General features: G+C 44.2%; 1 protein-coding gene across 1 annotated transcript in view; it reads right to left on the bottom strand.

The window, feature by feature from the left end:
- Positions 1-19,703, bottom strand: part of ZCCHC24 (zinc finger CCHC-type containing 24) — a 175,218-nt gene that overhangs the window by 131,858 nt on the left and 23,657 nt on the right. The window contains exon 2 of the mRNA XM_030570758.1: positions 4,921-5,121. Within this exon, the coding sequence (XP_030426618.1) occupies positions 4,921-5,121 (201 nt within the window). The remainder of the gene's footprint in view (positions 1-4,920; positions 5,122-19,703) is intronic.

Below are 19,703 nucleotides of genomic sequence, written 5' to 3'. Positions count from 1 at the left end.
TCTGTTTTGCTGGAGCCCTGAGATTGAACTGTATCTCTGTTAGCTTTGTTGCTGCCTTTGCTGTTAATCCACCCTTGCTCAAAGCAATAAAGGGAACTATGCATTTTATAAATATAGCCTAGGAAAGACTATCCTGAATCTGCATCCACTCATTCCTCTCCTACCAAGGAATTAAAACAGTCCAGAAGCCCAAGCATTTTGTGACTTCCTGGAAGTTGGGATAGCATGCTTTTGTGTGTGTGTGTGTAAGTGTGTGAAAGTACACACAAAACCAGTATATTTAATACATGATAGTGTGATGTGGTAAAGAGATTTTACGGTTTCATTGGCTTAAGTTTGGGGTAGCTGCATAAATCAGCAATGGTGAAGCAGTGAGTGAGTTACCCAGGTTATCCCAAATGGATGCCAATAAGGTATTTATATCACAACATGCCATCATGTATTTTGTATAGGCCACATATATCTCTGGGGAGGAATGCCATTTTACAAATATTGTAGATTAAAAAAAAAATATTGAGACTACAACTAACACCACACAGGAAGGAATAAAACCTTCTAAAAATGACCTAAAATAGATTTTCTATACATCCCCATCCCCCCCAGACTGATTTTCAATTCCAGTATTTCTGGATCTTCCCTGTTGGAAAGTGAGTATTGTCTCCCACTTCTAGCCTTGCAGGGCTGTGAGATATCTGACTAGAAAATCATGATGTTTTATCTATATGATAGCTGTTACTGGTCCAAGACTGAATATTACCTGTCTTGGGGAAGATGTAGTGGGTGAGGTCAGAGACAAGATCTGACATGTAGGTTAGGGTGGAATTGTGTAGGACCTTGATGACAAGGACAAGAAGTTTCTACACTAATTAATATATGTTTGCATATGCCCATGCGTGAACAATGAAAAAAGTGTATTATTTCACTCCTTACATTACCTATCATTTTAAATTAAATTAAATATGTTGAATGTTTGCCTTTGTTAGATAGAATTACAGAGATCCAAATTAAATTGAGGTGTGATGTTTTTGGCCTCAATCCTATAGTCATTCTTATGACTGAAAGTCCTGTTGAAATCAGTGAGAGTTTTGCATTTGAAAGAATAGTAGATGCCTGACTGCAGGGCTGGCTTTAGGAAGTGCGGGGCCCAATTGGAACAGTTTCGACGGGGCCCCAGGAGCGATGACTATATATATTAAAAAAAAAAAAATGTAAATAACACATGGGGCTTCTACTCACCGGGCGGTGCTCTGAGTCTTCGGCGGCACTTCAGTGGCGGGTCCTTCACTCGCTCCAGGTCTTCGGTGGCACTGAAGGACCCGCCGCCAAAGTGCCATTGAAGACCCAGAGCAAGCCAAGGACCCACCGCCCAAGTGTCGCTGAAGACCCGGAGCACCGCCAGGTGAGTAAAAATTAAAAAGGTGCCTCCAGCCAGGGAAGAGATTCTCACTGGGCGCAGGGCCCTCTTAAGCGCGGGGCCTGATTCGGGGGAATTGGTGGAATTGGCCTAAAGCTGGCCCTGCCTTACTGGAGTGGAAGTTTAACTGTTTTGGCTACTTGGATTAAAAAAATTAGTTCAGAGCAAGTGTAGGAGCATACAGAAAAAAGTGATTAGTTGAAAGTGTTGTCCTCTTGGCACAATTACAATGTGATGAAACCACACAGAAACAGTTGGGTCCCAAATAATTGTTTTTACTAAATATACACAAATCTGCAGTGAGTAGCTGCATACATACTACTGCTCTTACTGGTTTCAGGGAGCTTCTAAAACATAGAATACACTGAGCGCCACTAGATGGCTCACAGACTATTTAAAGGTATATTACCCTATTTCTACATGCTCTAAAAAAGTGACATTAATCATGGTTTTACAACAGTTTTTAGGGATCCCAAAAACCTTTGTAAAATCAGAGCTTTATGACATCATATTTCAGGTTTGATACAAATGCACTGAGATGGAATTTCAAATGAAAAGAAGCTTTAGGTATCTGAGGTGTTAGAAAATTAGGTTTTACCTGTTGTGATTTATGCTTCTGGACTGGGTCATCTCTCAAGGTGTGATCTGAAATAAGTACTTACATTTCTGTCAGAATGGTATAACGTCAACTCATATGGCAGCAGGAAAAGCAAACAGTATGTTGTTATGTTTGCAACAAGGAGAATAAGGGAGGATTAAAAAGTCTTGATGTTAGGTAATTTTTTTATTATGTAGGAAAAACTTCATAATAAACTCCATGACAAAACCTGTTTCTTATTAGGCGATTACATAAAAAAGAAAGAACGAGAATATAAATACCATGTGATTTACTGCTCCGCATATTGTCCAAGTCTGATTGTTTTATCTCTCCCCCGTCTGAATTAAAACATAATTTAAAATATGGAGTAATATTTTTAATCATTGTACCATATTCAAAATAGCTTTTGTTTTTGATGACACTGGGAGGAATTAACCACCAAACCCTACAGCTATTACACAGTATATTAATAATTTAAAAAAACAAAATCAGTTGCAGTTAGAGGGATTAGTAAAATGAAGGGATTTTATAACATGGGTCCTGATCCAGCAACTGGATCCATGCTGTTGGACCCATAAGCTTGCACTGAGTCCCACTGAAGTCAGTGGGGTGCCATATGGGCCCATGTGGATCCAATTCCAGAATCAAGGCATTTGAAAATAAGATCCTGAGTCTACAAAGCACTTAAGCACACACTTAACTTTAAGCACAGGTTTAAGTACATCATTATTCAACAAAGCACTCAGCTGCAGGCTTGAGTCCCAGTAAAGTGCTTGTGTTTAAGTGCTTTCCTGAATCAGGGTTTATTTTTGATATTGCACACAATACTGACCTAATTTCATACTACCTCCCCGGAAAGTATACACTGATATATAGCACACACGTACTCATAAACACACAGGCACATATATGTATTTGTTTATATAATATTACAATTCAGCCACAGAGCACATATTGTAGGTAGTATTCTCCATTCCTGTTTTGGTTCAACGGATAGCTTAATATATTATTGCTTAAATCGTAATAGCCCAGATCCTCAATAGTATTTCAATGGGAGTGAGATGCCTAAATACCTTTGAAGATCTGGGCCAACATGCGTACAAAAATTGGATAGAGTGTACAATGCAGTCACGTAAACCTTGCTGTAGCAACCTTAACTTTTGCATATGCTGTGCTTTAATTGGCATTAACTGATTTTCTTTTTTTAATTAATTTCCTTAACTAACCCTGAATCTCCACTCAAGATATTACTGATACGTTCACTGGGGACAATCTACACAAGCCACTGCCCGATATGTATTGATTGTTAGGGAACCTGTTGCATTTCTCTCATACATACCCAGAACTGCACTGTCATCTCACACAATATTGCATTGGAGTCCACTGCTGGATATATTCAGTTACAGTTAGTATATTTCTATCCTAGTATTGAACAATGTATGTTATCACATGATCATTTCTGTGTATTTTGCAAGAATATGCTAGACTGAGTCAATTAAAAATTAAAACACATTTCTAAATAATTTTCGTCTCATTCCTAAACACAAAGCTCGATTCAGTGTATTCTGAAACAATACAATGTACAATATTTTGAAATGCAATTGCAGAGCTGCATGAGGCGTTTTTGTCCTACAACTTCCCTTAAAATCAGAAGGAGCTATGCAGCTAAAACTTCATGGAGATAACCCCCTCTTTGGTTCACACCTCTGTGACCAAATGCAACAGGAACACACTCAGTTAAAGCTCAATTTCATGCTGACCTTGCTTAGTTGGCAAACATTCCTTCTGCCTGCAATTCTGGCTTTTATATGTCTGACACCCCTAGCTGCCATCAACTGTAGTCAATTTTACTGAGAGAACAAAGGTTACATGTTAAGAAGCCAGGAGTTGAAAACTGTGGTCTAGAGGATGCCACTAATGTGCACGTCTGTATTTTTGGAACACCATCAGCATTTTTTTGCCTCAGGACTCTAAGTAGATTGCTTGTTGGAAAAGTTTGAACCGTCTCTACTTCTATGGGAACCAGCAAACTTTAGTAATGCCAAACTGAAACCTGAGAAGATGGGAAAACCTGGCATGCTGGGATTTGACTCTTCAGAGGAGAAATGCAAATTAGTATACGGTTTTAGTGCACGTTACTGTACCCCACATCTTTAAGGAAATAATGTTACCAGTTTTGCTATTGCAAAGGCAGTCTGCTAAGCTAAGCACCATCATGAACTCTAGTCAAGTAGCATAAACGTCTCATATACCAGGCAAGGGACATTTTGCACTAGCTATGCCTGGAACTTGGGTTTCTGCAACAGTGACTTAAGGTTTTCATCTGATATAGCATTTTCTTTTTCCTTACAGTGTTTAGTGCTGGGTACTTCCATTACTTGCTATATTTTTTATTAAATGTTATATCCAAGATAACTAAGAAATGTGCAGCTTTAAAATGAATTTAGCTTAATCTTCAAAATGGAAAATTACAGAGTAACAACCTTTATCATTGCCAAAATCTACCCACTCACGTGTCTGGAGTAAGGTTTTTTTGGGGGTGGGGTTGCATTGGGATAGGTGCAGAGGTGCTGGAACAATTTGTATAGTGGGGCTGCTGAGAGTTATTGAATCAAACTGCAAACCCTGTATATGATGGAAACCACTTCGAGGCGGGGGGTGAGGCGACATCCCCCGCATCCCTAGTTCCAGCATCCATGGGTAGGTGGAGCCGACACACAAGTAAAATGTCATGGTAACAGGCCCCATGATAACAGGTGGATGAAAAGAACCTTGGCCTGCCCTGGTAAACTGTCAAGACATTTCTGCAAAGCTACTCTGAAAAAGAAAAGTGAGTCAAGTTCAGGAAATTGTCTCATTAGACGAGTGGTGCGGTGAAAACTCTTACAGACCATCACACATCACTTACCTGTGGACAATCTTTGATGTAGTGTCCCTTGTTAAAACAGAGGTGACATAGGTAGTTAGGAGGTGGCCTCTTGCTGGGTTTTCTGGCTTCCGAGGAGAGGGATAGGTCAGAGAAATGCTCAGTAAGTGAGCTTAACCCATCCACTATGTTATTAAGGGAGCCATAGGGAGATGCGCTCTTATACAGACTGCTACTCAGCGCCTGCAAAAAAAGAAAGAAAGAAATACAGTATTGTGCTAAAGGTTCTTCTAAGAGTGAGCTGAACAGAAGCAGGCTAAAAATAGCAGCAGGAACTTGAATAGAGTATTTTCATTAGGAGAAGGGCTGCATACTTTGTGAAAGCAATATATGGGTCATTAATACAGAGGCCCCTTGATTGTAAGCCTAAAGATGGCACGATGGATTGGGTTATCCCATTGGTGGGGAAAGTACTGAGCTCGACGCAATTCACTCATCCCAGCCTGGCCACTAAGCGATGATTGTTTTCTTATGTGATACTCTACCACAGTCATGGAGTGGTTAGAGCTTCCAAGCAAAGTGCTGAAGAGTGACCCACAAAAAGGAACATTTTTTGGTGTCCACAACTATTTGGAAGGACTATATTGAAAGCAAAGAAAGGAAACGAACACCAATAAAAACGTAAACATTCATTTGCAGGCTGTTTGATAAGACAATAAACATAGTGTCCTGAGTTTTAAAGTCAAACAATAAGAAGTGCACAGATCTGGGGAAAACTGCTGTGATTTAACCATTTCCTGATAAATAGGAAATACCCAGTTTTGTCTTTCACCTGCATGGGATCTCCACTTTCTTCAACCGGCAAATCAAAACTAAAGGAAGCCCAATTTGCCATTCTGAAGCTTCAGAACAGCAGGAAACCCATAATCACCTACACAGGAGTTACATGATAACAAGTATCAGAGGGGTAGCCGTGTTAGTCTGGATCTGTAAAAGCAGCAAAGAATCCTGTGGCACCTTATAGACTAACAGACATTTTGGAGCATGAGCTTTCGTGGGTGAACACCCACTTCCTCAGATGCATGTAGTGGAAATATCCAGGGGCAGGTATATATATGCTAGCAAGCAAGCTAGAGATAACAAGGTCAGTTCAATCAGGGAGGATGAGGCCCTGTTCTAGCAGTTGAGGTGTGAAAACCAAGAGAGGAGAAACTGGTTCTGTAGTTGGCAAGCCATTCACAGTCTTTGTTCAATCCTGAGCTGATGGTGTCAAATTTGCAGATGAACTGAAGCTCAGCAGTTTCTCTTTGAAGTCTGGTCCTGAAGTTTTTTTGCTGCAGGATGGCCACCTTAAGGTCTGCTATAGTGTGGCCAGGGAGGTTGAAGTGCTCTCCTACAGGTTTTTGTGTATTGCCATTCCTAATGTCTGATTTGTGTCCATTTATCCTTTTCCACAGAGACTGTCCAGTTTGGCCGATGTACATAGCAGAGGGGCATTGCTGGCATATGATGGCGTATATTACATTGGTGGATGTGCAGGTGAATGAACCAGTGATGGTGTGGCTGATCTGGTTAGGTCCTGTGATGGTGTCGCTGGTGTAGATATGTGGGCAGAGTTGGCATCGAGGTTTGTTGCATGGATTGGTTCCTGAGCTAGAGTTATTATGGTGCGGTGTGCAGTTACTGGTGAGAATATGTTTCAGGTTGGCAGGTTGTCTGTGGGCAAGGACTGGCCTGCCACCCAAAGCCTGTGAAAGTGTGGGATCATTGTCCAGGATGGGTTGTAGATCCCTGATGATGCATTGGAGGGGTTTTAGCTGGGGGCTGTATGTGATGGCCAGTGGAGTCCTGTTGGTTTCTTTCTTGGGTTTGTCTTGCAGTAGAAGGCTTCTGGGTACACGTCTGGCTCTGTTGATCTGTTTCCTTATTTCCTCGTGTGGGTATTGTAGTTTTGAGAATGCTTGGTGGAGATTTTGTAGGTGTTGGTCTCTGTCTGAGGGGTTAGAGCAGATGCGGTTGTACCTCAGTGCTTGGCTGTAGACAAAGGATCGTGTAATGTGTCCGGGATGGAAGCTGGAGGCATGAAGGTAGGCATAGCGGTCGGTAGGTTTTTGATATAGGGTGGTGTTAATATGACCATCACTTATTTGCACCGTGGTGTCAAGAAAGTGGATCTCCTGTGTAGATTGGTCCAGGCTGAGGTTGATGGTGGGGTGGAAGCTGTTGAAATCGTGGTGGAATTTTTCCAGAGTCTCCTTCCCATGGGTCCAGATGATGAAGATGTCATCAATGTAGCGTAGATAGAGAAGGGGCGTGAGTGGACGAGAGCTGAGGAAGTGTTGTTCCAGGTCGGCCATAAAGATATTGACATATTGTGGGGCCATACGGGTGCCCATAGCAGTGCCACTGATCTGGAGATATATATTGTCATCAAATTTGAAATAGTTGTGTGTGAGTATAAAGGCACAGAGCTCAGCAGCCAGTTGTGCTGTGGCATCATCAGGGATAGTGTTCCTGACAGCTTGTATTCCATCTGTGTGTGGGATGTTTGTGTAGAGATCCTCTACATCGATGGTGGCTAGGATGGTGTTTTCTGGGAGGTGACCAATGCATTGTAGTTTCCTCAGGAAATCAGTGGTGTCACGGAGATAGCTGGGAGTGCTGGTGGCATAGGGTCTGAGTAGAGAGTCCATATATCCAGACAGTCCTTCAGTGAGAGTGCCAATGCCCGAGATGATGGGGCGTCCAGGATTTCCGGGTTTCTGGATCTTGGGTAGTAGATAGAATAACCCTGGTCGGGGCTCTAGGGGTATGCTGATTTCTTCTGGTGTTAGTGTAGGGAGTGTCCTGAGTAGATGCTGTAGTTTCTTAGTGTATTCCTCAGTGGGATCTGAGGGAAGTGGCCTGTAGAATTTGGTATTGGAGAGTTGTCTGGCGGCCTCCTTTTGGTAGTCAGACCTGTTCATGATGACAACGGCACCTCCTTTATCAGCCTCTTTGATGATAATGTCAGGGTGGTTTCTGAGGCTGTGGATGGCATTGCGTTCTGCATGACTTAGGTTGTGAGGCAAGCAATGTTGTTCCACGATTTCTGCCTGTGCACGCCGGCGGAAGCATTCAATGTATAGGTCCAGACTGTCATTTCGACTCTCAGGAGGAGTCCATGTGGAGTTCTTCTTCTTGTGCTGTTGGTGGGAGGGCACCTGTGTATCAGTGCACTGTTCGGTGTTGTCCTGGAAGTATTCTTTGAGTCGGAGACGGCGAAAGTAGGCTTCCAGATCGCCACAGAACTGTATCATGTTGGTGGGGGTGGCAGAACAGAAAGAGAGTCCCCGAGATAGGACAGACTTTTCTTCTGGGCTGAGTGTGTAGTTGGATAGATTGACAATATTGCTGGGTGGGTTAGGGGTACCACGATTGTGGCCCCATGTGGCAGGTAGGAGTTTAGACAGCTTACAGTTCTTTTTCCTTTGTAGAGAGGTGAAGTGAGTAATGTAGATCTCCTGTCTTATTCTAGTGAAGTCCGTTTGTGTAGAAGTTTGGTTATTAATGAGAGTCTCCAGGTTAGAGAGCTCTTTTTTGATGTTTTCCTGTTTGCTGTATAGGATGCTGATCAGGTGGTTCCTCAGTTTTTTTGATAGACTGTGGCATAATCTCTCACTGTGGTCTGTGTAGTATGTAGATAGCAGTGGATTTTTTACCTTTAGTCCATTTGGTATGACCAAAGGAGAACCAGTTTCTCCTCTCTTGGTTTTCACACCTCAACTGCTAGAACAGGGCCTCATCCTCCCTGATTGAACTGACCTCGTTATCTCTAGCTTGCTTGCTAGCATATATATATACCTGCCCCTGGATATTTCCACTACATGCATCTGAGGAAGTGAGTATTCACCCACGAAAGCTCATGCTCCAAAACGTCTGTTAGTCTATAAGGTGCCACAGGATTCTTTGCTGCTTTTACATGATAACAAGTATTCATTCTCTTTAATACCCTGGGGCACAACAGAATAGTAACTTGTTGATAGGAGCTTTACAACATAAAAAACACCTTTTTCTCTGGGTTTTGCGACATGGCAGTTCTGCAGACAGGACCACAGCATGGACAGTTGTTCCCACCCAAAGTATGGGTAGGACACATTTGCCAGGGTAACGTAAGGAATTTGCACTTGTACTTATTAGGCCTGGTTCTCCTCTCAAACTATTGTAACTTCAAAAACAATAAGGAGTCCAGTGGCACCTTAAAGACTAACAGATGTATTTGGACACATGTTTTTTACCCACAAAAGCTTATGCCCAAATAAATCTGTTAGTCTTTAAAGTGCCATTGGACTCCTTGTTTTTGTGGATACAGACTAACATGGCTACCCCCGGATATTGTAACTTCACTGATTCAGTGGAGTTACTTCTAATTTACACTGATGTGCAACCAGAATCAGACCTGTTCTGTGGCTATATTTTTTCAGTGCTGTCAATCAGAAACTTTTAATGAGGGCCAAAAAAATGAATTAAAAAATCCTTTAAATAAATAGATGCTAGAAACTGAGATTTAGTGAGTTTGTAAAATGAATCCACTAATCTTTGAGAACCTCAGATATTCAGGATTTCTTTCCAGCTGATGTGTTGCTCAAATAATAAAGGAGTCACGTAGGGATAGCTGAATGAGGGTGACTCAGACATGGATTTCTGCATAATTTGAAACTATCACTGCATCCTAGGACAGTGGCTTTGGATATGCAAGTGAAAATTAGGTGCAAACAACAGGCCAGTGGTGTCACACTTTGCAGTCTCCTTTAGCCACACCAGAGGCAAAAGTGACCAACTTACACAACTGATGAAGGGTCTAGTATATAGGGCACTGGATTGGGAGGCAGAATAACTTGCATTCTGTTTCTGACTTTACCAGTGACTTGCTCTGGGACCGTGAGAAAGTCATTGCAACTCTCTCTGCCTCAGTTTCCTTCTCATCCTTTGTCTTGTCCAATTGCACTGGAAGCTTTTTGGGGTGGCACAGTCTGTACTGTGTGTTTGCACAATGCCCCACACAATGAGCCCTAATCTCAGTTGGGGATCGCTATCTATACTTAGCTGATGGACCTGATTCTCCCCTCATTTTACACCAGTTTAACCCAGGAGGAGCTACATTAGTGTAATAGCACATGGCATAAATTTGGTGACTGAAGAATTGGGACCTTTGTCTTTGTGGTTAATTCTGTACATTTTGAAAATGAAAATTATCTCAACAAGTGACTGAAAAGTTCTAACTGCTTCAGTCATCAAGTGACTAAAGATACTTCAACAGTCATCAGCATTTATTTTCTAGAATTATGGAATTCCACAGGAATGAGAAAATCTTGGCAACAGATTGGTAAGAGCAAGGAGAAGTGCCATGGAACCCAAATTGTTGTTAATTAAGAGACTTCAAGAAGCTCTTCTCTCCTGAGTATCCACTTTCACTTACACACACTTGGAATAATACAAAATGTTTTTAATAGCACATTTTGACTGAGGACTCTCAAAGTGTTTCACGTGAATTAAGTAATTAAGCTCCACAGCTGCCTTGTGAAATATCTATATTATCCCCATTTTACAGATCAGTGACCTTACATATGGAGAGTGAGAATTCTACTCCTGCCACCCACTGGAGAAAGCCACAGATCTTCCTTGGGTTGAGTCGCATGCAAGTCCTCTGCAACACATGGGCAGGACATGAGGCTGAAGTACAATCTGCACATGGGTGTTTTTATTTCTCATAGGACCCAATCCAATGCCCATTCTTGGCAAGAGGAGTCCTTCATTTGACTCCCATGGGCATTGGGTTGGGCCTGTAGATTGCAACGGTGGCCACTTTCCATTCCCCATCCATGAGCTACTGGAGCCTCATGACTATATTTTATGTTGGCGAAGGCAGGCGCTACCCTTCCTGACATATTCAAGGCCAATGAAGGTCTTGCAGAGGGTGCCTACTTGGCCACTCCCCTAACACCACATTGTACCCTCTGCTGCAACAGTGAATATCACTGAAAGAGCATACAATTTTCCCTGGGTCCCACAGTGAGTCAGTGGTCTAATACTGACCACCATACCTTGTAATCACCGAACACTACCTATCACTGGAAAATTCCCTTTGAGCTGCACCAAGATGTATAGAATCCATCAAATGTTGGCAGGGAGAGGGTTAACTCTCACTCTGCAAGCAGAGGAAAGACCACAGCTGCATGTCCTAATTACAAGGATTGTGAGGGTAGGAGGGCTGGGCCAGCTGTGGGAATTAAGGAGTTCCCTATCAGGCTGTATTAGGGATGTGGGTTAACTGGTGTTAGGAATTAGTGTCTTCTGGTTGGGAGAGGATGAAAATGCTAGTTGGCAAAACCTGTCTGCCTCTTTCCCTCAATGACTCTGCAAAGCTTTGACTTGTTTTAGTTGAATCATGGGGATCTAAGCTGCAGGAAGCTTTTGAAATCTTAGTTTAAGTCCCTGATTTGAGAAAAGTTTGTGTTCAGAGTGTGGAGGCACCGTCTAATCAGATTTCAAGTCCCTTGTGTCCTGGTTCTGTCTGGTTGTGTGGCTTTCTTCACTGGTCAGAGAACTCTCATATACTTATTTTGTAAAGTGCTTGTTAACTGAGTGCATTCCTCAGCTATAAGAAGCAGAGTTAACTCTGTATATTTGGTGACCCCATGTGTGAGAACGATGGCTGTAGTCCAGAGGTGGGCAAACTACGGGCCATGGGCCACATCCGGCCCACAGGACTGTTCTGCCCGGCCCCTGAGTTCCTGCCCGAGGAGGCTACCCCGGCCCCTCCCCTGTTGTTCCCCCTCCCCCGCTGGTGCAGTGCTCTAGACAGCAGGGCTGCAAGCACTTGGGGTAGCAGAGCTGCAGAGTCCGGCCTGACCCTGTGCGTGGCTGGCTCCAGCTGGAAGGCGCGGCTGTAGCACTGCCAGCCACTGGTGCTCCAGGCAGCGCGGTAAGGGGGCAGGGAGCGAGGGGTTTGGATAGAGGGCAGGGGAGTTCGGGGAGTGGTCAGAGGCCGGGGGTGTGGATAGGGGTGGGGGCAGTCAGAGGGCAGGGAACAGGGGGGTTGAATGGGGGTGGGGGTTCCTGGGGCGGTCAGGGAGAAGGGGTGGTTGGATGGGGCAGGGGTTCTGGGGGGAGGCAGTCAGGGCGAAGAGGTGGTTGGATGGGGCAGCTGGGGCAGTTAGGGGCGGGAAGTCTGGGGGAAGTCAGGGAAAAGAGGTGGTTGGATGAGGCAGAGGTCCCGGGGGCAGTCAGGAAGGAGGGGGGGATTGGATGGGGCAGCAGGGAGTGGGAGGTCCGGGGTTGGTCAGGGGACAGACGGGGGGGTGGATGGGGCAGGAGCCATGGGGGGGGGGCCATCATGGGGCGAGACGCAGGGGAGGTCAGATGGGGACAGGGGCCGGGCCACACCTGGCTGTTTAGAGAAGCACAGCCTCCCCTAACTGGTCCTCCATACAATTTCTGAAACCCAATGTGTCCCTCAGGCCAAAAAGTTTGCCCACCCCTCCTGTAGTCCTATCCAGCCTCCTTATTCAAGTCCACACAGACATGTTGGGTAACATTTTCAAGGATGCCGACGTGATTTAGGTGTTCAGAGCCAAAGTCTCTTTTGAAAATGAGATCTGGGCTACTATGTCACTTGGACACACTTGAAAATCTTACGTGGGTTGCTCCTTGCTTGGCAGAGACCACCTCCTATGCTGCTCTTTCAGGATCCCCATGCCAAAAGGAAGACTAGGGAACCACTAAATCTGAATTTGCTTCTCCAGTTACTTAAAAATGGAGACAGGGCAGCAATAAGAACAGGCTGACACAACAACACAATTTAATTTATGTTATATATAATAAAAATAAAATAGATTCATAGATTCTAGGGTCAGAAGGGACCAATGTGATCATCTAGTCCGACCCCCTGCACAAAGCAGGCCACAGAACCCCACTCATCCACTTCTATAACAAACCCCTAACCTATGCCTGAGTTATTGAAGTCTTCAAATTGTGGTTTGAAGACCTCAAGCTGCAGAGAATCCACCAGCAAGTGACCCATTCCCCATGCTGCAGGGGAAGGCGAAAAACCTCCAGGGCCTCTGCCAATCTGCTCTGGAGGAAAATTCCCTCCCGACCCCAAATATGGCCATCAGCTAAACCCTGAGCATGTGGGCAAGACTCACCAGCCAGCACTCAGAAAAGAATTCTCTGCAGTAACTCAGATCCCATCCCATCCAACATCCCATCACCAACCACTGGGCATACTTATCTGGCGATAATCAATAGGCCCTTCGCTCGGAGTGTCTATGCTGCACTTTCCCTCTAAATCTTCCTTTTGGTGCTAGTATCAGCTCAGATCTCAAGGCAGTGAGGGAAGATGGGAATGCTGGCATAGACAAGGCACTGGTGTTTGTACCATGATGTCAGCTAGTCCTGCTCAGAACAGATCTGGACAACACAGTGGCTAAAGTGCTAGTAGTGCCCTGTCATCTGTTGGTGGAGCTGAGCCAGTTCTAGAAACAATGGGAAATGCCATGGGAGAAGAACCTGCTGTTGTCAAGGCCTGGGGACTGAAACAGTCAGGCAGATGAAACAACAGCAGTCAGAGTTCCCCAGAGTAGCTCCCTGTTTAACTTTAAAAAGCCAGCTTCTAAGTGACCAGCAGAGTTAGTGAACAAGAGTGGCAAGCTGGGGAATTTTGCGAGAGAGTTTGCCAGGTGAAGGAAGAATGACTTCATGACCTTTGAGGTTAGTTTGTTTGTTTGTTGTGTGCTCACTGTTTGATTTTAGCATATTGTGTGGCCTGTTCGGGGGGCAGTGCCTGCACATAGCAGCCTTCTGAGCAAGGCTGACGGCTTCTTGATGAAGCTTTGATCCCCCATCCTTTTAGGATCCATTAACCAGGGGCAAGGCTACTGAGGGAGAACAGGGGTTTAAAAAGCTAGCTCCTAAGCCAGTGATCTCCAAAGTGGGGTGCGCAAGAGGATCCTTGGGGGTGTCCGGCAGGAGGAGCTTTTTTTTTTTTTTTTTGCTTCAGCAGTTCGGGCAGGAGTCCAAGGTTTTTTTTTTGTTTTGCTTTGGCACGGTAGGGGGTGTGTGCTCAAAAATCTTTTACTGATAGGGGTGCGCGATCAAAAAAGTTTGGAGACCACTGTCCTAAGCAACCAGAGGAGCTATCAAACAGAAGAGTTTTTTGTGAGGGAGTTTAGAGAGGAAGCATGAGATCCGGATACACCTAACATTAAGGCAATAAACAACCTTTCCTTCCCCCCCAAAACGTTGAAGGAGTAAAAATAATATAGGCAGAAGTCCAGCAGCAGAGTAGGGGGACAGCCTAACCCTAACTGCAGCATGTATGATTACTTGCCTTGTGGCCAGGTGGCGTATGTGTGCATTCAGTGCAAGGAGTTCCTGGCCTTCAGAGACCAAGTGTGGGCTCTTGAGACCAGAGTAGCTGAACTGGAGGAGCTAAGGGAGACAGAGAGGTACAAGATGACACGTTCTGGGACATAGTGCGGTCCCACCCCCAGTCTGACAGCCTTTGTGCCGCTGAGGAGGACAGAAGTCTTGGGAAGGATATCATCAAACTGGAATGAAGGGAAACGATCCCATAGTTGGGACCCTCCTTCCAGATGATGCCATGGTATCCTCTCACAATGAGGATACCTCCTTGGGGGAGGGAATTCCAGTTATTAGGAAGAAAAAGGTAATAGTAATGGGGGATTTGATCATTAGAAATATGGATAACTGGGTTTGTGATGACCGGGAGAATCACATGATCAATTGCCTGCTGGGTGCAATGACTGCAGATTTCTCAAAACTTATACTCAGACTTATCTGCAGTGCTTGGGAGGAGCCAGTGGTAGGTACCAATGATATATAGGGAAAGGTAGGAGAGAGTTCCTGGAGGCCAAATTTAGGCTGTTAGGCAAGAGATTAAAGTCCAGGACCTCCATGGTAGCATTCTTGGAAATGCTTCCAGTTCCATACGCAGGACCAGTTAAATTGGCAGAACTGCAGGATCTCAATGTGTGGATGAGATGATGGTGTAGGAAGGAGGGATTTAGCTTTATTAGGAACTGGGGAACTTTTTGGAGAAGGGGGAGCCTGTAGAGGAAGGATGGGCTCCACCTCAACCATACTAGAACCAGATTGCTGGTATGTAAAATTAAAGAAGTCATAGAGGAGTTTTTACGCTTAGGGCAGGAAGAAAGCCAAGAGGTACAGAGGAACACACGGTTCAGATGCAGACATTTCTTAGAGGAGGATCTATTAACAGGGATTCTCTATATGCTAGTAAAGAGAAGATAATAGAAGTTGAGAAAAGTACAGGTAGGAACTGAAGAGAAAGTCAATAAAAGAGAGTTCCATTCAATTATATAACATGAAGACAGACAACTAAAAAGTGACAAATTTTGTAAGTGCTTATTTACAAATGCCAGAAGCCTAAATACAATGAGTGAACTTGAGTACCTCATATTAAATGAGGATATTGATATAACAGGCATCACAGAAACTGGTGGAATGAGGATAATCAATGAGACATGGTAATACAAAACAATACAAAACATAGGAATGACGGAATAGGTGGAGCTGATGGGGAAAATGCACTATATATGAAAGAAAGCATAGAATGAAATACAGTAAAAATCTTAACTGAGTCAAACTGTAGCATAGAATCTCTATGGATAGAAATTCCATGCTTGAATAAGAACATAACAGTATGAATATACTACCAACCACCTGATCAGGATGGTGTTAGTGACTGTGAAATGCTCACAGAGATTAGAGAGGCTATAAAAATAGAAAACTCAATAACAAAGGGGGATTTCAACTATCCCCATATTGACTGGGAGCATGTCACCTCAGGACGAGATACAGAGAAAAAGTTTCTAGACACCATTAATGACTCTTGGAGTACTTAGTGCTGGAATCCACCAGGGGAGAGGCAATTCTCAATTTAATCCTAAGTGGAGCACCGGATCTGGTCCAAGAGGTAAATATAGCTGAACCACTCAATAATAGAGACCACAATATAATTTAAATTTAACATCCTTGGTGGGAGAGGGAATAACAAAGAAACCCACCACAGAACAGTGAACTACACAAAAATGAAGAAGCTAGTCAAACAGACATTAAAAAAAACAGTCACAAGAATGAAATGCCTGCAAGCTGCATGGAAAATTTTTAAAAACACCACAACAGAGGTTCAAGTTTAATATATACCTTAAATTAAAAAAAAAATAGTAAGATGACCAAAAAAGTGTCACCATGGCTAAACAACAAAGTAAAAGAGGCAAGTAGAGGTAAAAAGGCATCCTTTAAAAATTGTAAGTCAAATCTTCTTGAGGAAAATAGAAAGAAATATAAATTCTGGAAAGTCAAGTGTAAAAGTACAAGGCAGGCAGGCAGGCCAAAAAGAATTTGAAGAACAACTAGCAAAAGACTCAAAAACTAATAGCAATAAAATTTTAAGTACACCAGATGCAGGAAGCCTGCCAAACAATCAGTGAGGCCACTGGATGATCAAGGTGCTACAGGATCATGCAAGGAAGACAAGGCTATTGTGAAGAAGCTAAATGAATTCTTGGCATTGGTCTTCATAGCAGAGGCTTTGAGGCTGAGTTTCACATCTGAGCCATTCTTTTTAGGTGACAAATCTGAGGAACTGTTCCAGATTGAGGTGTCAATAATGGAGGTTTTGGAACAAACTAAAAAATTAAGCAGGACTAGATAGTATTCACCCAAGAGTTCAAAATGAACTCAAATAAGAAATTGCAGAACTACTAATTGTGGTATGTAACTTATCACTTAAATCAGCTGCTGTACCAGATGACTGGAGAATAACTAATGTGAATCTCATTTTTTAAAAGGCTCCAGAGGCAATCCAGTAAGCCTAACTCCAGTACCAGCAAATTGGTTAAAACAGTAAAGAATAGAATCATCAGTAGTAAAGAATAGAATCATCAGAGGCAAAGATGAACATGATTTGTTAGGGAAGAATCAACACAGCTTTTGTGAAGGGAAATCATGCCTCACCAAGCTATTAGAATTTTTTAGGGGGTCAACAAACGTGTGGATAAGGGTACTCCAGTGTATATAGTGTACTTGGACTTTCAGAAAGCCTTTGACAAGGTCCCACTCAAAGGACTCTTAAGGAAACTAAGCAGTCATGAGATCAGAGGGAAGGTCCTCTCATAGATCAGTACTTAGTTAAAAGACAGGAAACAAAGGATAGGAATCAATAGTCAGTTTTCAGAAGGAAGGAAAGGTAAATAGTGGTGTCTCCTTGGGATGTGTACTGGGACCAGTGCTGTTCAACAAATTCGTAAATTATATGGAAAAAGGAATATACAGTGAGGCGGCAAAGTTTGCGGATGATACAAAATTACTCAAGATAGTTAAATCCCAAATGACTGCAAAGAGTTACAAATGGATCTCATAAAACTGGATGACTCAGCAACAAAATGGCAGATGAAATTCAATGTTGATAAATGCAAAGTAATCCATATTGGAAAACATAATCCCAACTATATATACAAAATGATGAGGTCTAAATTAATTGTTCCTAGTCAAGAAACAGATCTTTGGAGTCATTGTGGATAGTTCTCTGAAAACATTTACTCAATGTGCAGCGACCGTCAAAAAAGCTAACAGAATGTTAAGAACCATTAGGAAAGAGATAATAAGATGGTAAATATCATAATGCCGCTATATAAATCCATGCTTTGCTCACATTCTGAATACTGCATGCACTACTGCTTGCCCCATCTCAAAAAAGATAAATAAGAAATGGAAAAGGTACAGAGAAGGGAAACAAAAATGATTAATGGTATAAAACAGATTAAAAAGACTAGGACTATTCAGCTTGGAAAAGAGATGACTAAGGCAGATATGATAGAGTTATATAAAATCATGAATGATGTAGACAAAAAAATAAGGGTTATTTACTCCTTGTGATGGGGTAGACTAGGCCCAAGAGGCCCTTCTGCTAGAGACCTCAGAGTCCTGCCACACCTGTCCCAGGAAAAAAGTAGTAGAGGAGTTTTCCAAGCTGCACAGAGAGGCTGCATGAGACATGGTCAATCAGGGGGAGACTGCAATGGGGAGGGGGGGTACAGTCTCCAATCAGGGGGAGACTGTAAGAGGGTTGCAGGCCGGTATAAAAGGAGCTAGAGTCAGGCAGTTGCTGTTTGGAGCTGGAGGAGTGTGAGTGGCTGAGGGAGCTGCAGGATCACAGACAGAGCAGTTCCTGGCAGGGACTGGGAGAGCAAGAAGGAGCTCTTGGCTGGCTGCTGGGGTTGAGTACAAAACTTCAGCCCTACAGTAAAGGGTGAAGCGTTGGTGAAGTTCCTGAGACAACAGGAAAGTAGTCAGGGAATCATAGCAGCATAGTGAGCAGCTGAAAAGTAAGCTGTGGCCCATTGCTGCTATTCATAGGGTCCCTGGGTCATGACCTGGTGTAGTGGGTGGGCCAGTATCCCACTACCAGCCACAGGTGGAATAGATTACTCCCTGAGAAGAGAGTTGAACCTAATCCCAGAGAGAGGACGTAGCAATTTACTGAACATGGAACTGTGATATAACCCAGGAAGGGGGCCTAGCCTATTTAGCATCTCAGCTGGAGAGCTTGGGCTAGAAAGGGGATTTGCCTCCAGGGAGGAAGAGAAGGGCGGGGGGGAAGATATGGCTCGATACCAGCACCAGGACTATTTAAAGACTGCGGACCAAGACTTTACTGTTTATCCCAGAAGAGGTTTGTTTTGTTGAAAGCCCTCAAACTATGTGTGTGACTTGGCTGGAGGGCTGAGTCATTGAAACTGTCTGAGAAACCACCAGCAGGGATCACCACAGACTGAGAGAGGAGCAGATGCACACCTGGCTAGGGGGCGCTCATGAGAGGTGAGTGCCACCCCGTTACACTACTTCACATAATCCAAGAACCAGGGGTCACCCAATGAAATTAGTAGGCTGCAGGTTTAAAACAAACAAAAGGAAGCACTTCTTCATACAATGCACAGTCAACCTGTGGAACTCCTTGCCAGAGGATGCTGTGAAGGCTAAACTGGGTTAAAAAAAAAGAATTAGATAGGTTCATGGAGGATAGGTCCCCTCCTGAGCCCCCTACTGCACCCCAGTCCCCTGCCCTGAGCCCCCTGCCTGCACCCCAACCCCCTGCTGCACCCACCCCAACTCCCTGCCCTGAGCCCCCTGCCTGAACCTCAAGCTCCTCCTGCACCCCAACTCCCTGCCCTGAGCCCCCTGCTGCACCCTATACCCCAACCCTGCCGCATCCCACATCCCTTCTGCACCCTGAGCCCCCTGCCTGCACCCCAACCCCCTGCTGCACCTCAACTCCCTCCCCTGAGCCCCCACCACACCTCATGCACCTTCTGGTGGGTGGAGTTGGGGTGGGGACTTCAGGGAAGGGGTCGGAATGGGGTCAGGGAAGGGGTGGGAAGAGGCAGGGCCTCATGGAAGAGGCAGAGTGGGGGCAGAGCTGGGGGCAGCGAGGGGCGGGTCCTTTGGGCCAATGAACTAGCCCTCATGGTCATTTGAGTTTGAGACCCCTGGGCTAGATGGACTATTGGTCTGGCCCATATGGCCATTTTTTAAGGTCTTATAGTCTTAAATTTAGCTAGCCTATGCAGTGTTTGTCACTGCTACCTCTGAGATACAACTCTGCTGACCACTGAGGCTATGACTGACTCACCCCATTTGACATGGCTGCCGTGCTGGCTCCTGGCACACTAGGCAGATTGTGCTCCCCAGCAGCCATTTCATGATCCAAAGTTGCTGGGAGCGAATAAGTAAAAGTTTAA

The sequence above is a fragment of the Gopherus evgoodei genome, chromosome 7, assembly GCF_007399415.2.
Source record: "Gopherus evgoodei ecotype Sinaloan lineage chromosome 7, rGopEvg1_v1.p, whole genome shotgun sequence".
In the NCBI taxonomy this organism is placed as follows: domain Eukaryota; kingdom Metazoa; phylum Chordata; order Testudines; family Testudinidae; genus Gopherus; species Gopherus evgoodei.
This window is presented reverse-complemented; position numbering and strand designations above follow the sequence as displayed.